The 15775-nt window shown below is 31.4% G+C and overlaps 1 protein-coding gene and 1 non-coding gene across 3 annotated transcripts in view; both read left to right on the top strand.

Annotated features, from left to right (window-relative positions):
- The window catches only part of LOC103496177 (serine/threonine-protein kinase SRK2H-like), a 21437-nt gene extending 13775 nt beyond the window's left edge, over positions 1–7662 (top strand). The window contains exons 4-10 of one of the 2 annotated variants that reach the window (XM_008457935.3): positions 5365–5418; positions 5528–5620; positions 5707–5799; positions 5974–6066; positions 6221–6325; positions 6415–6513; positions 6975–7662. In XM_008457935.3, coding sequence (XP_008456157.2) covers positions 5365–5418; positions 5528–5620; positions 5707–5799; positions 5974–6066; positions 6221–6325; positions 6415–6513; positions 6975–7364 — 927 coding nt within the window. In that variant the 3' untranslated portion in view covers positions 7365–7662. The remainder of the gene's footprint in view (positions 1–5364; positions 5419–5527; positions 5621–5706; positions 5800–5973; positions 6067–6220; positions 6326–6414; positions 6514–6974) is intronic. The other variant, XM_008457936.3, reaches the window with a different exon arrangement.
- Positions 7663–15641: 7979 nt separating this feature from the next.
- Positions 15642–15730, top strand: TRNAY-GUA (transfer RNA tyrosine (anticodon GUA)). Its single transcript is given in 2 exon segments — positions 15642–15678; positions 15695–15730. It is a non-coding gene; the product is annotated as a tRNA-Tyr (tRNA).
- The last annotated feature ends 45 nt before the right edge of the window (positions 15731–15775 follow it).

The raw sequence follows: 15775 nt of genomic DNA, 5'->3' as shown, positions 1-15775 counted from the left end.
AATTCAATTAGCCTAAGTACCTAAATGTAACCAATTTGAAGCACATTGAAATTAATTTGTGCTAAATTTTAAGCAACAATAAAAGTACAATAAACCCAAGTGGCCTAACCCTAACCCATAACAAAATTAAAGTCACCATAAAATCAATTAATCAAATTCCAACAAAAACAAATTTGAAAAAATACACCATTCACAGTCTTAAAAGGGAAGAGAAACAGAGAAAATTAAAAAAAAATTACCTTTGAAGACCAATTTGACATAATAGTTTTCTTAGCTTTTTTTCAACACTTCCAATTGATCTCAATCTAACATATCCTCTAGAAAAAATCCTCTTTGTTTTTATAGAGCAGTGAGGGTAGGATCGTGTTTTGAGAGTGGAGAAGGTGGGAGAGTCGTGAAGAGGCAGAGGGAAAAAATCGTGAAAGAGAAAATTGGGTGAGTTGATGAAAAATAGGGAGAAAATTGATATTCATTTTTTTAAAGAAAAAGTTAAATTCAAATTCAAATTCAAATCCAACTTTCAAAATAAATAAAAATAAAGTGAAATAAAGTAAAATATAAATAAAAATATATAAATAAATAAAGAATAAAATGTTGTATCTACAATCTCTTCGAAGATTACCTCCTCATTAGATCAAAAAAGATTGCTGGATTTTTTGGGAGACAAATGGCATAATAGAGAGGGAAGAGTTTTTCCAAAATAAAATTTAGAGAGAATTTTAGTAAAAATTGGAGTTGGATTGATGAATTTTGAAAGGGAAGTGGTTAGTAGAAAAAATAAAACATAAAAGAATATGTAAGAAATATTAAGATAATTTGTAACAAAAATCAAAACAAGTTGTTTTTTAGATGCAAATTTAATTCACAAACAAAAAGTATAAATAAAGAGAAGAAACTCTCAAACAAATTGAATACCCATTGCCCTCTTACCTCTTAGAAGATTACCCTTCCATAGGACAAAAAAAATTACTGGAGTTTATTTTTACGACGCAAAATTTATGTCAAGAAAAATTAAATAACGACGTAAAAACTATGTCATTAAAAATTCTGTATTTATTATTTTTAACGATAAATTTTACTTCCACCCCACCCTTTTTTTATTTTTAACGACACAATATTTTGATTACTATTGTCGTTAAAACTCAAATTTGTACTAGTGCCTCCCCCTTAATCAGTGTCCTCTTGTTTATTGATTAAGAGTTTCAATGATGAAGATCTCCCTCTTGATCCTGTTTCTCATCAATCATCCAATCAGAGTTTTGTACCTACTATCACTTCATACCCGATCTTCATAAGGATGGTATGTGGTATATATTTTCAAAGATTAATATCACGCACAATAAAGTAAAAAGCACTTACAGAAGTTAGAACTTCTTGATTGGGCTACATCTGATTTCACATGCGTCGTTAGGAACTTACCAACCCTATAGATTTCTTCCGCAAAAAACGATGAAAGATGAATCTTACAGATCACATCTTTCGATCCATAGAAATAGAAACAATAAAAAAAATTATTCTCATAACATGAATATCCAGTTAATTAAGTAACGGTTGCAGCAATAACCCTTTGAATAAAATATTATCTTCTACTTCTCAAACGCATTATATCTCACAACTTCGTACTCACAAATAACACGGGCTCATAAAATCTTAACAGAATAAGAGGAGCTAATGTAAGATTTCTGTGATTTACGAAATGAAGCGTTAAAAGACGCATTTGAGAAAAGAAAGTGTTTTGTGCTTGGCTTTTATTCCCAAAAATGTTTTTTTAAAAACCCTCACTCACTAAGTATTTAACTTATGTATTAAGTTTTCCTTTCCTAGGTCATCAGGCGTTAAGGTCAAGTAATAAGAGGTAAGATGATTTGTGGCAAGGATCAAGCTATCCATCTTTGGATGGTTTAAAGTTATTGTGTCCAAGGAACGTTGCAGCACAATTTTGTGCATAAGTTGAGTATTGTCTTGGAGATGGATTGCTTAGTCGAGTAAGGAGAAGGATAAGAAAGGGGTTTATACTCCTGAACACCTTGGCGCGAAGAGTAGCAATCCAATGAGTGAAGGAAGACATGGAGCTTAGGATTTAGGTTTCATCTAAGTGGCTTGTGAGGAAGAGATGTATTTGTTGAAGTGTTAAACCAAGTAATAAAATTGGGGTGTGTTTTCCATATTATTTTTCCGCTGTGTTATGTTTGTATTCCTTTGGTGCTTATCACTCAGAAGTTGAGTTAAGAGTTGAAAGCTAGGCGTTTAAGTTAAATTGTCTGAACTAGTGTTTTTCATTGCGATAGCTTGAAAAGATCTTTCGAGTTCAAGATGGAACTCTGCGATGGAGTAGTGAGAATTCCACTTACTAGCTAGGTGTTCAACTTCTTATCTCGCGAAGAGATACACGTTGGATGTCTAGGCGATACGCCTCCTCTTAGTTGTGTGACGTGCATGGCAGGACGGGGCATGACAAAGATAGAGATAGAATTGTACCTATGTATATTTCATATAGACAAAGAAAGCAATCTGTTTGTGCCTATCTGAGATACACGCCCATAAACCATAAAAATAAACCAGAGTTGTTGGTGGTGCAACTCCGAAGCCATTTCACTCAATTTCACCAAACCCACCAAACCCACCATTCCCCTATATTACGAATGCCACAGTCAATCTTCCTCTCACTAGCAACAATATCTCCATTGCTTTTAGCATATCTATTTTTATCCTTCTCCTGAAGAACAAGATACTCAAGTCATTCCAATGCGAGAATTGCTTGTTTCTTTGCAAACGCAGCATTCTTAATCTTCATATTCGCAATAGCCCTAACATCAAAAGCTGCTTTCCTCATGGATTGAGTAGACACATGAGTCACAACGAGACAATCATTTTTGCTAATTTAGCATCAACATTTCTCCTAGCTAAAAAGGCGACAATGGACTCCGAATGACAAAGGCCACCGTTAGAGTCAAAATCATTGAAGAAGACAAAACAAGGATCTTAGTAGAAAGGACATAGGAAGATAGAGAAAAATCAAAAGGAGACGCAAGAGATGTGAGATTGAAGTGCAACTAAAGCACATAACTAGGTGGTGAGACGACGGAGGAGTTAATTGTCGTAAACATCGAAACAAAGAGGACAAAAATGGGAGAGCTTGTGCTTGAGGGTGCAATTAGTGTAGTGACGACAGAAGGTGGCTTTGTGAAAGACATTGTGGAGGATCCAACAGAAGAACTGAGAAATGTCGCATTCTTGGTAGTGAGAAATGAAGTTGGATTGAAGATAGTTGGAGTATTGGCAATTCATCAGAGAAACAGCTGCATTTGCTAAAATAGAAAGCCTAGAATAGGAGCCGAAAAGAGAGAATTGATATAAGGGACAATGGAGATTTGAAGCTCTTAGAAAGGAGAAAGAAAAACCTTGAAAGAAAGGTTAAGAAGAAAAAAATTGGCGAAATGGACACCGAGACAAAGAAGATTTAGAAGGGAAACTTGGTAATTTATGAAAATTTAACCATGGGCTTTATGGGCTCTTTTTTTATAGGGGTTCTAATTAGTATAGCCTAAATAGGGGTATTGTATTACAAGTTGGACCTAATGTTGCCAAATTTTTCATAAATAGCTAATATGCTTTAATTTTACACAAATGTAGATTCCAAAAGACCAAACTACCCATGTTTATTATTAATAATATATTAAAGAAATAGAAAAATGAAATAAGGAAAGTGGGTCATTGCATGCGCTTAAGATTTGTATTTATTAGATATCCTATGTAAATATGGTATGTGATTAATTTTATTATAGTAATATTATAATCAAAATTACCTCTTAATTATTTTTCTTTTGGTGATTTTGTTCAAAAATTCTTCCCTTCGTCCGATCTCTTTTGCACTTTCCAATCTCTCTCCATCCATTCTTTCTTATTTTGTTCATCTTCTTCAAATTTTTCCGATGAGTGCATATTTGTTTCATATTATTAATTATGTATATGAAATTGTGAAATATAGTATGGTTGTGAAATTTATATGAGTCACTACTTACGTGTTATTGCAAATATGCATGAGTATATAATGATCATATAATAACAATATTTGAAATATGCTTTGGTATATAATAAATATGTGTCACTGCTTATATATTCTTATAAAAATGAATGGGTAAATAATAAGCACTAACATAAAATTATTTTAATAATGCAATAGTATATACTAAGAAAGGGACAAGAAGTTTATTATATACTGTATACTATATTTAAAACAGAAGTTCATTACTCGCACACTAGTATTTAAATAAGAAAATGAAAAAAGTTCATCATATATTGTATACTATATTTCATAATTCAAGAAAGAAAATTAATAACATGAAACTAATAATTGAAGGAGATGACCGAAAAGTTCACAGTAAATTTTTTTTTTATCGGAAACTTGAACGAATAAAATAATATGTATATACACTCACCAGATAAATGGACGGAAAAAGGGTGAAAGACGTCTGATAGGAGATGACCGAAAAAATAAATATTGATCGAAATTTGAAACAAATCAGACAGAATCGGGTGAAAGACAATGTAAAGTAGACGAAAAAATGGTGAAAGACGCCAAAAATAGTAAATCGTAGATAGAAAACATTTGTTCAATGTATAATTAAGACAAAAATGTTTCTTTTGTGGAAAATATTCAATATATTTATTATCAAATTTGACTAAAATATATACCATAATTAATTTGCATATAATATAATAAAAATTAAATTAAATTAAATTATTATATATTTAATTTATTAAAATAGGTAAGCTTTAAGATTCATAATAAATATGATATAAAGTAATTATGGTATATATTATCATATAATTTCGAAAATATATATTATGTATAATTAATGTAAGGGATAGAATGATGCTTACGGATCTTAAATCTTAATTTAGAAAATTAATGAAATTTTGAGACATTTGTTTAAATTTGTGTGTAAATTAAAGTAGGTCTTCTATTTAAATCTTTTTTTTATATGAATGGTAAATATTTTTAAATTTTGTCATATATATATACACACACACGAGTAAATCACGTTTTTTTCAATGTAAATTAGCGATAAAAGTGTGTTCTTTCTAAAAATTTAAATTATGAATAAAATTTGATTTTTTTTACGAATATTTTAAAAAACAAGGTTTTAGTTTAGAAAAACACCAAAAAGAATTATTTTTTCTTTATTCTTTATTTTACGGTTTATGTAGGATTTAACTCTTGTATTTGAGAGAGTATGAAAATCATGGTAAAGTTAAATATAATCACTGTCAAATGAGGCCGCTTTATTTATTTATTTATTTATTTATTTATTTTCTGGAATTGTTGAGATTGTGGAACTCTTTGATCTTATTTTGATTTAGGCGAGATATTTCTTCCAGCAGCTGATTTGTGGAGTCGATTATTTTCATTCATTGGTAAGATTAATTATAAATTTATTAAGCTCCTTTATATATACTTTATTGTTTAAGATCCAATACCATTTTTTTATTTTTTGTTCGATGCGAAATGGCGTTATTTATGCAGGAAATATGTCATAGAGATTTAAAACTAGACAATATCCTTTTAGATGGATTTCCAGCCCCACGCTTGAAGATCTGTGATTTTGGTTTCTCCAAGGTCTGTTTGAATATATATGAGAATTTTATATTACTTTTATATGTTGTTACCTTTATGTTGTTGGTATGGTGAATTTGGTTGGACAGTCATCCATGTTGTATTCAAAACCAAACATAAATGTTGGTTCAACAACATACGCAGCACCAGAGGATCTACCAAAAGAGCAACATGATGGAAAAGTATGTGCAGTGAGATAATCGAACTACACAGTTACATTTTTATTACTACTATTATTATTATTGCAGTGTCGTCTTCAATTATTAAACGGGAGATGCATGCATGATCATGTGAACTTCATTAATTACTATATATACTTTATGTCGCTGTATTGTTTAATTTGTTTTGTATTGTAGTTATACCCGTTGCATTCAACGCCAAATACAGCTGTTGGTTCTCCAACATATTCAGCACCAGAGGTTCTAGTTGAAGGACAATATGATGGAAAGGTGTTTACTATTTCAAAAATCATCTGCTAATTAAATTACTTGACTATGGCCTTGTAGCTTCAAGCTAACTAATTAATTATATAAACAAGCACACATACACATATATATATACACACACATTATTGTCTTCTCTTTTGTCCTGTGTTTCTTTCAGGTTGCAGATATATGGTCATGTGGAGTTACTCTCTATGTTATGTTGGTTGGTGCATACCCTTTTGAAGACCCCAATGATTCCAAGAACTTCCACAAAACTGTTACGGTTCATTACTTTCCATACTACGTTTTAAACTAATTTCATTAAAATTCGGTCATCATCTATTTCTCACTTCTGGTTTTGTTCTTTTGCAGCGAATAATGGCTGTACAGTATAAAATTCCAGACTTTGTTCACATGTCTCAAGATTGTCGACAACTACTCGCTCGCATCTTTGTTCGAAATCCCTCTAGGGTATATTTTTATGTGACAAACTAATTTATTTTTCTCATTTCCTAATTATTTTGATTTCTATACAAAATTTCTTCACATTTAATGTTTTGTTTGGTATTTTGAACTGTCATTCTAAAATGGTTGACAATTTGATCAACCTTGATAGACCCTACCAAATGAAAATCTAGTAAAATTACATGCCAAAACAAAAGATTGTATTCACTTTATCTTACATACCACTTAGTTAAAAGAAAACAAAATAAAATAATAATAATAATAATAATAATAATAATAATAATAATAATAATAATAATAATAAAACTAGAGCATGAGAACTTGATCAGTTTGTAAAATGTAGTGAAGTTACCTCATTTGTTTCCAATTTTTACCATCACCGCATCACATGAATTTTTGGATTATATCTATATATACCACTTTTCTTTTATGTAATCCTTACAACCTCGACATAATTCTACGAACAGAGAATTTCGATGAAAGAGATTAAGTGTCATCCATGGTTCTTAAAGAACTTGCCAAGGGAACTAACAGAAGCTGGCCAAGCCTTATTTTGCATGAGGGGTGTACCAGCCTTCTCTAAACAGAGTGTGGAAGAAATCATGAAGATCGTGGGTGAGGCGAGAAAGCCACTATCCCCATCATCGACGACCATCATGTTGTATGAAGAAGAAGGAGATGAAGAGGATGACGAGGCAGAGTTGGAAGAAGATGAAGAAGATGAAGAGGAAGATGATGAAGAGGAAGAGGAAGAGGAAGAGGTAGATGAAGAAGATGAAGATGAAGAGGAAGAGGAGGATCACGAAGATAAGGAAGGTGAAGAGAAGGAAGAGGAGGAAGATGAAGAAGATGAGTAAACGAAAAATGGTGAAAGAAATTCAGTCCAAATTAGGAGAAAATAAATAATCATCATTTAGGAACACACAACATGACATAAAGTGGTTCGCTGTTGTTTTTATATTGTTGAGGTTGGTTGGTGAATAATTATGGTTATTCAATAGTTACGACTAGCATAGAATATTAATTATAACATGTTGATTGATGATGGTTTTTATAAGTCCAAAATTTATTTCTCTCTACTCTCACTTGTTATTGTTTCATGTCCCTTAGTTGTTTTCTGAAAACTAAGGGCCAATGAAATGGTTTTTGGTGTATTATCATTGATATAATTGATATTTGAGAGTATGACAAACATAACAACAACTAAGTTATAACAAAAATCAAGAGACTTAAAACCAGTTTAACTATATATGATGATGTTGAAGAAATGGAATTCCCAAAGCGAAAGCGTGTGAACGGCGTGCAAGTGAAATTCAATTTGTAAAACCAACAAATTCAAAGAAAAACAAAAAGCCTAAACATGCTTCCATGGAGTAAAAGGTGTGTGAAATTCAATTTGTAAAACCAACAAATTAAAAACAAAAAGCCTAAGCAAGGCTTCTAGGGAGGAAAAGGTATAAAACCTTTTACAGAACTCTTCTTTCAAACTTTCAAGAGTACCACGAAGTCTTCTCGTTATTCTAGAGGTAAAGAATAACTTCCTCCCTCTTTCCCATAGAATAACTCCCAACTTATTTATTTAAAAAACTATATTAATTAGAATAAAATAAAATTAATATAAATTTAATTTATATTATATCTCATATAATATAAACTTTATATTATTCTTATATAATATAACCAATGGTTTAGATCTCTCATATGATCTTTAGTTCTAATATGAATCAAATCCATATTAATTTTAACTTATAGTTTATTTATGAATCTTATTCATATTATTATTATTATTTGAATCATATTCAAATATTAACTTCTCTAATAAAAACTTTATATTATAACATATTTGATACATTATATTAATTGTATCATATACAATTTATTTCCTGTAATCAATTTGAACAATTCAAATTGGATTGAAGGTCTAATGTAATTAATTAAACTCTTTAATTAAATTAATCTATATTCATTAACTATTAGTCATTCCACTAAAGACTAATAGTGAATGACTAATAGTTGCACTCTTCTTACTGTATATATATTTTTGTGTCCATTAAATATAACTAATCAACAGTGCAATGACCTTTTACAAATTGCTCATAAGTACAGTCAGGCGAAAAATTATCGTTTTGCCTCTGTAGTTACATCTAACTCCTTAAGTACCACCGATTCCTTTAATGAACAATAATTATAGTCTTACTATAATTTAACTCTTCTCAGACCAAGAGAGGCTATGGCGCCACATTGTTCAAGCCTTGGAATCAGCCCTTAGGAGAGCAATTTCTCTACTTACTTTATCTATAGAGAAGGAGTGAATTCCTTCTTGTGTAGCTGTGTTCCCAGCTCCCCAATCAAACGAATCCCCAAAATGGTAGGCATATTGAGTCGGCGACATAGGCCACTCTCACCCATGCAAATTAAAGGACCATCTTCATAGGCAGGAGTTCACAACTCACTCAGGATTCAGGTCAAGTCACCTATGGTCATTCTGGTGAAATGTAGTCTCAACTAGTAATGATGTTAATAAGAGAGATTATTTATTTCAAAGTCCAGTCTTATATAAACTCTTTATATAGAATACCCCCGCTCTAATGTCTTAACATGAATATTTAGAATCAAATCATTTGTAGCACTTTAGAACAATTGTAACAACTATAAAGCAGGCTACATTCGTAGTGTCACCAGGATAAGGTACCGAGCCATATCCATTTACTACAGACCATTTAGGTTATCACTTAAACATGATCCACTTGTATGTTTCCACATACATGTTTAGGTTACAGAAGATAACCTTGGATGTTAGTTTATTGGTTTTGTGGGTTAATGCAACTAAATATTAAATAAAATAAAACACTTTATTTTATTATATAAATAAAAGTTTGTATAATATATAAAATTACAAAATGCAAGACCACGAGATTTAGAGCATCAACCCCAACAAATATCCTCTCTAAAACTGATACGCTTAATGCTACGCGTGAATTTGGATCGAAGCATATGAAACTGATTGGTAGTCTTTTGTGAATATATCAACAAGTTAGGCAGGGGAACATATTGGAGTTTAATGTTATTTCGTCTAACACCCCAAATTTAAGATGATTTTTAACTTGAGTTGTCTTTGAATTAATTAAGGGCACATTTTGATGGTTTAAAAAAAATCATCAAAATGCATTTTTAAAAAATAAGATTGAAAATTAATGCATTTGGAAGAAAACACTCTTAACTAAAATTTGAGAAAATAGGTTTTTAAACAAAATTGTAAAATAGATTTTTAAACAAAATTGTATGTATAAACACTAATAAAAAATCTAATCAAACATATAGGCGTTCAAATTTTAAATTCATTTTAAAGAAAGTATTTATAATAAAATGTATTCTTGAAAAAAAATTCATAAATAATCCAAATACACTCTAAGTTTAAGAGTTCGTTTATGTTGTGAATTAATTGGTTAGGGATATTAGTTTTGTAATTTTGAATTTAAGAAAAACTGAGTTGGTGGAATTGGTTAAGTGATTAAACATATATTTAATTTGTGTTGTTTAATTAAAGCGGAACGTGGGGAAAATGAGTTTTAACGAAGAAAGAGAATATGAGATAAAGATGGGTTTTAACGAAGAGACAAGGTACGAGATAAAGTGGTTATAGTAAAGATAATTGGGTCTTTTATATATGGTAAATTTTTATAAATATAACAAACTACTCAAATATTTACGGCTGTATAACAAATTTCATAAAGTTAGCAACTTTTTAAATATTTCAGGTTTGTCATTCTGTCTTTCTTATTTTTTTTCTATCGTCTTTCTTCGTTTCCTCTTTATTTTACGCTACAATTTCTTTCTATCGTCTTTCTTCTTTTTCTCTTCTTTTTTTTTTTACATCATTTAGATTTGAGTAACCAAATCTGATTTATTTCTATCGTCCTTCTTCTTTTTCTATTCTTTTCTTTTCATTGTGGTTTCTTTTCATCATCTTTCTTCTTTTCCTCCTATTTTTTTTAGGTTGTTTAGATTAGAGTAACCAAATCTAAAAGATCGTCTATAAAGAATCTTGAAAAAAATCATTTAGATTGAAGTAGCCAAATCTGAACGATAGTGTAAAAAATAATAAACAATCGTGTACCAAAAGAAAATTAAAAAAAATCGTTCAGCCAAATCTAAATGATCGTGTACCAAAGAATATTGAGAAAATAAACGATCATGTAAACAAATCTAAACAATCGTGTACCAGAAGAATTTTGAAAAAATTTGTTTAGCCAAATCTAAACTACCAAATTTTGAAAAAAAATCGTTTAGATTTGGGATAGTCAAATCTAGACAATTGTGTAGCCAAATCTAAATGACCAAATATAAACAGCCCTATAACCAAATCTAAACGATCGAGTAATTAAATCAAATGATCGTGTAAATAAATTAAACGATCGTGTAACCAAATTAAATGATGAATTGAAAAAATAAATCGTTTAGATTTGACTATCTAAACTTAAACAACCAAATCTAAATAATTGTGTACCAAACAATAGCCAAATCTAAACGATCGTGTACCAAATATATTACGCACGTTGTTGAAAGGAAAAAGTAGGAAAATTATGAAAATAGCACCTTTTTGTTTACATTTCAATAGTAGCACAATTTTAAAAAACTCGTAATTTTGTTTTTCTTGGCCAATCTCAGTTAAGCACGACACTAAGATCCTTTGTAAACTTTTAAAAGACTCTTTCAATGAATCTATTAACTGCATGCTCTATAAAATCAAGCATGAAATAGCACTACAAAGGAAAGAACAAATGGATTATGTTTCTATATATGTGGGTTAGGATGTAAACTAATAAACTTACCTGTAAATCACCCTTAACAATCTCGATATATTCTAGTGCAACATCTACAAACCTAAGGCACCAGACTAGAAATGCATCTCTAACGGCAACACTAATAGTGTTGCTGAATCGAACAACATATGGAGAGATTGGCTTCTCTGTTTCTTGTGTGAAGGAGATTGGAATTTTTTCATGTCTGCTGACGTATTTCTCTAACTCCATGTTTTGTGAGTGGTCATGTGTCTTACGAGTGGGTTTAGAGCTATCTAAGAAAAAAAAATAATATTAGTGCAAACTCATGTAAATTTATGAAATTCACATAAAGTGTCATCCAAGTTACAAGACCTAACATGAAGTGTCAATCACTGATGATCCTGTGTGAATTGAAGGGATATGTCCAACTCCTTGAAAAAATCTCCTGACTTGTGGAAATTGTATGGAAATGATGCCACAATACATGTAGACACAAAAACCAAGTTAAACAAAAGAAATAATTCAGTTCCCAAAGTCTTTCATTAAAGTATACAGAGAATAGAAAAATGGAAGGGATAAATTTCATCTCAAAATTAGCTGATAAAAATCAAGAGCATTATTAACATAAGTAAAAAACACCCTCAAACAGCCAACTCAAACCTCACCATCCTCAATCCTATTATTATTATTAAAAAAAATGTAATAATAAACTCTTCGATTCTTATCTTCTAAATTCACTTAAGAAATTGCTCAGACCAAGTATCTCTATGGTAAACAGCCACTGGCTTTCCTCTTTAAGACCATAGCTAGTCGATAACTTGTAGAAATACAAGTTATAATGGGCTTTTAAGTAGAACAATGGAGCCAAAACACGGGATAAAAGTGTCAAAACACGTAACTTCTATCGTAATTTCATAAATGTAAGAGAATGCGACTTGCATAAGTTTTCATGCCTGTTTTACCCTATTTTCAATATTTTATCGTAGATTTATAAAGAAAAGAAGAAAGACAGTGAATCCTAGAGGAGCGCATTCTACGCGATAAGAAACTTGTTTGGCAACTAAACATCTTTTAGCGAGGAACCACATCAACATGCGATAAAAATTCACTAGAGGACAAGAAATGGTAGTTGAAGTGATGTGGCTTGACAAAGACTACAATCGGCGTTAACATGATTAGAAGAATATAAGTTTCTTGCTGAAAGTAGCCTTTAAAGGACTCCATCCCTACCATGTAAAAGAGACGATCTGAATGGACCAAAACCTAGAGAGCTCCATTAGAGTCGACGGAAAGGATTAGCTTTTCCACCTTCTATAAAGAGCTTCCATCCTCTTCTCTGGTCAAACTTGTAAGTGAGAGTTTAGAGAGAGATTAGAAAAAAAGTCCATTGTCTTTCACCTAACTTGTAAAAGACTTGAAGAATGCTTAGGCATTCTGCGACCTGCCTTTCATCCCTTTACTTTCCATTTTTGTATTTCATTATAATGTATGAGTTTATATTGTACAGTGACCAAAACCTATATTCTTTAATACATTACAAATTTATTCCTTTTCAATTTATCATATCTTTCCTATTCATCTGTCAAAGTGTTATAGGTAGTTTAGGCTTGTGATAAGTTCTTGATAAGAAGTGTAACTTATAAGGTTTATCACGTTAGTTGAGCTTAATCCCATAACTTAGCTAGCGTTTGTTGCCCACTACTCGAGAGAGTAAGTAGCAAGAACATAACTAATGCATATAAGAGGGAGTTTGGAGACAACCTCCACCTAGGCGATTAAACCTCCATCATTTGTGTCCTGAAAGGAGAATAAGTGTGGTGATTTGGTGTCGAGAGGTTGTCACTTTAAAAGAGAGGTAATATGAGCTTAATAAGACAACTTCTAGATAGCTATCAATTAACTAAGCTTTATCATTTGCATCCTAAGAGGCAAGTAAGTGTGGCGTTTAAGGCGCTAAGAGGTGTTTGCCTTAATTAAAAGATAATAGTTAACTGCTTTATATGACATCAAGGTCTATCGCGTAGCTTAACCACGTATAGCGTAAAAACCATCATTCACACCTTCTTAACATAAGTTAGTTCACTTTCCACTCTTGTCCCACTTCTTGTCATCTTTAAAGAATCTCTAGTGTAGATATTAAGTTCAGTACATATACATACTTTTACTTTATACTATATAGAGTTTGTATATTACCTAGATGAGAAGTAAGTTTTATAACTAAGATTTGATAGAAATCCCTGAGTTTGACCCTAGCGTACCCAGGAAACCTATAGTTTCATTTACACTTGGGTAAGCGATAGGAAATCTTGTACTACATGTTTATAATTTGTGAATCAACAACATAATAGTTAGGAAGCACTTTTTATCGCATGATCCTATCCTAATCACCTACTAAGTCAACCACTTAGAGTTTACACGACATAACCATGAACAAACGTCGCACACGATCATAACAAGCACTAATAATGCAAACATTATTAGAAATCAACCAAAAGCACCAAGAATGATGAACCAAACACCAAAAAAAAAAGGTGTAGATCTTTTTCAAACATATCACACTCCTTCCAATAGGATATTTTAGAACTTTATAGCTATCAAAACAAACAACATAACTGAACCAAACAACATAATCAACTACCAATCTCCAAAGCCCTTCCTCAAATCTTAGGAAAAAAGTTACATACCAGAATAGGACAGGGCAGGCAGCGACTTCGACGACACCATAGGACAGGGGTAGATGCGACAAATTGTGATGGCACGAGTGTTGAGAGGGTAGATGCTACAGAAACTCCTTTTCTTCGTTCTCCCCAATTTTTCTTCTTTTCTTCCAAATCTGTAAAATACAAATCTGGGAGGGTTTTTAAAAGGAAACTCCCGACGCAGCCTAATAAGCATCGGAGTGCCCTACAAATCTCGATGCTTTAAGTAAAGCGTCGAAAGTTTGTCAATATCTCCCAACACTAAACAACATATAGTCGGGAGATGGTGAACTAACTTCTGACGCGTACCTTAGGAGTGATAGATGCCCTATCTCCTTACACGATTTCGCTTGACGGTGTGAAGGTGTGTCAGGAGATCTCGAATTTCTTGTGATGGTCCTAAAATGAAATTGAAGAATAAATTGGCCAATTTGGATGATGTCACATATTTTCATTATGACCGTTTTGATCAAGTTAATTATTTTAATTCAATTAAATATTATTACTTGGGTTAAAGTTCAACTAAGTAAAAAAAATAAGCTTAACTTAGCCCAAATGCTAAATATGACCAAAATCCATGTGGTTGAGCCCATGGGTTTGGCCCATTGACCAACCAAGCCCATACTAGAGGACTCTATAAAATAAAGGAGTTTTCTCAAGAACCAGAAGACTCCTTAACTCATGAAGTCGACCGCATTGAAAGATTAAAACTCTTTTGAAAATACAAGCTTTCTTCTATGACTCCTACTCAAGAACATCATATGCTTTGCTTCCTCAAATTAAGCGTAGACATTCAATTGAGAGAGAATCAGAGGATTAGATACTAAATAACGAACCACATCGCATCAAATCAATATAAATACAACATCAACACAAGTTTAACTTTACGAATTAAATCTTTGATATGAAAATCTTGTGTGAATACATATTTCATGTTAATTGGGTAAATTCACTTCGAAACATATTGGTTTAACAATAATTCCTAATTGAAAACACAATGGGTCTCAATTAGTTTATTTATCTAATTGTAAAAAAAAAAACCTATCTAATTCTAACAATTCACGATAAAGCTAAAGATATGTCCAGTTTTTTCTTTTAATACGGAGAACAAGGAGCTAATGAGATATCAATAATTAACCATAACAATATTGATCCATGGGGATGATCTCAAGCTAGAAAATGGAGACTTTGGTTAGGCGTGCATAGTACTAGATGCCAAAATGTGAGCAATAATTAAATTCATGCACAAAAAGGAAAAGCCCATAATAACATCTCATTAGTGAAAAATTTGAATAGCATCTAAATTGTCTTGAATTTTAAGTAAGTTCCAAATAATGATCGAATCAATTTCAAAATCCATAAAAGATGATTTCATGTTTTTTGGGTTATAATAATTTTGTCTAGAATAGCAACGATTTTGACAAACTAAAATTGTTGAACCGTAGAGTTTTTTCATTGAAATCATAGTTTTATTTTTAGAATTTTGAAAGTTTGATTTGATTTTCTAACTATTTTTTTTAAGTGTTTCTATGTAACCAAAACAAAAAAAGATAGCTTTGAATGTTCAAAAAGTCGAGCTAAAAAATTGTTGAGACAAAATTGAGAAGTATTTAATGTATTATTATTAATAATTTCGATATCTTTCAACGATCCGACCTTAGCTCAGTTGGTAGAGCGGAGGACTGTAGTCGTAAGCACAGCTAAATCCTTAGGTCGCTGGTTCGAATCCGGCAGGTCGGACTTTTTAAATTTTTTGGATCCGTTCTTTTTTTTATAACCTATAAT

The sequence above is a fragment of the Cucumis melo genome, chromosome 6 (genome assembly GCF_025177605.1).
Source record: "Cucumis melo cultivar AY chromosome 6, USDA_Cmelo_AY_1.0, whole genome shotgun sequence".
NCBI classification, from domain to species: domain Eukaryota; kingdom Viridiplantae; phylum Streptophyta; class Magnoliopsida; order Cucurbitales; family Cucurbitaceae; genus Cucumis; species Cucumis melo.
Note: the sequence above shows the minus strand (reverse complement) of the source record. Positions and strands in the feature narration are given on the sequence as shown.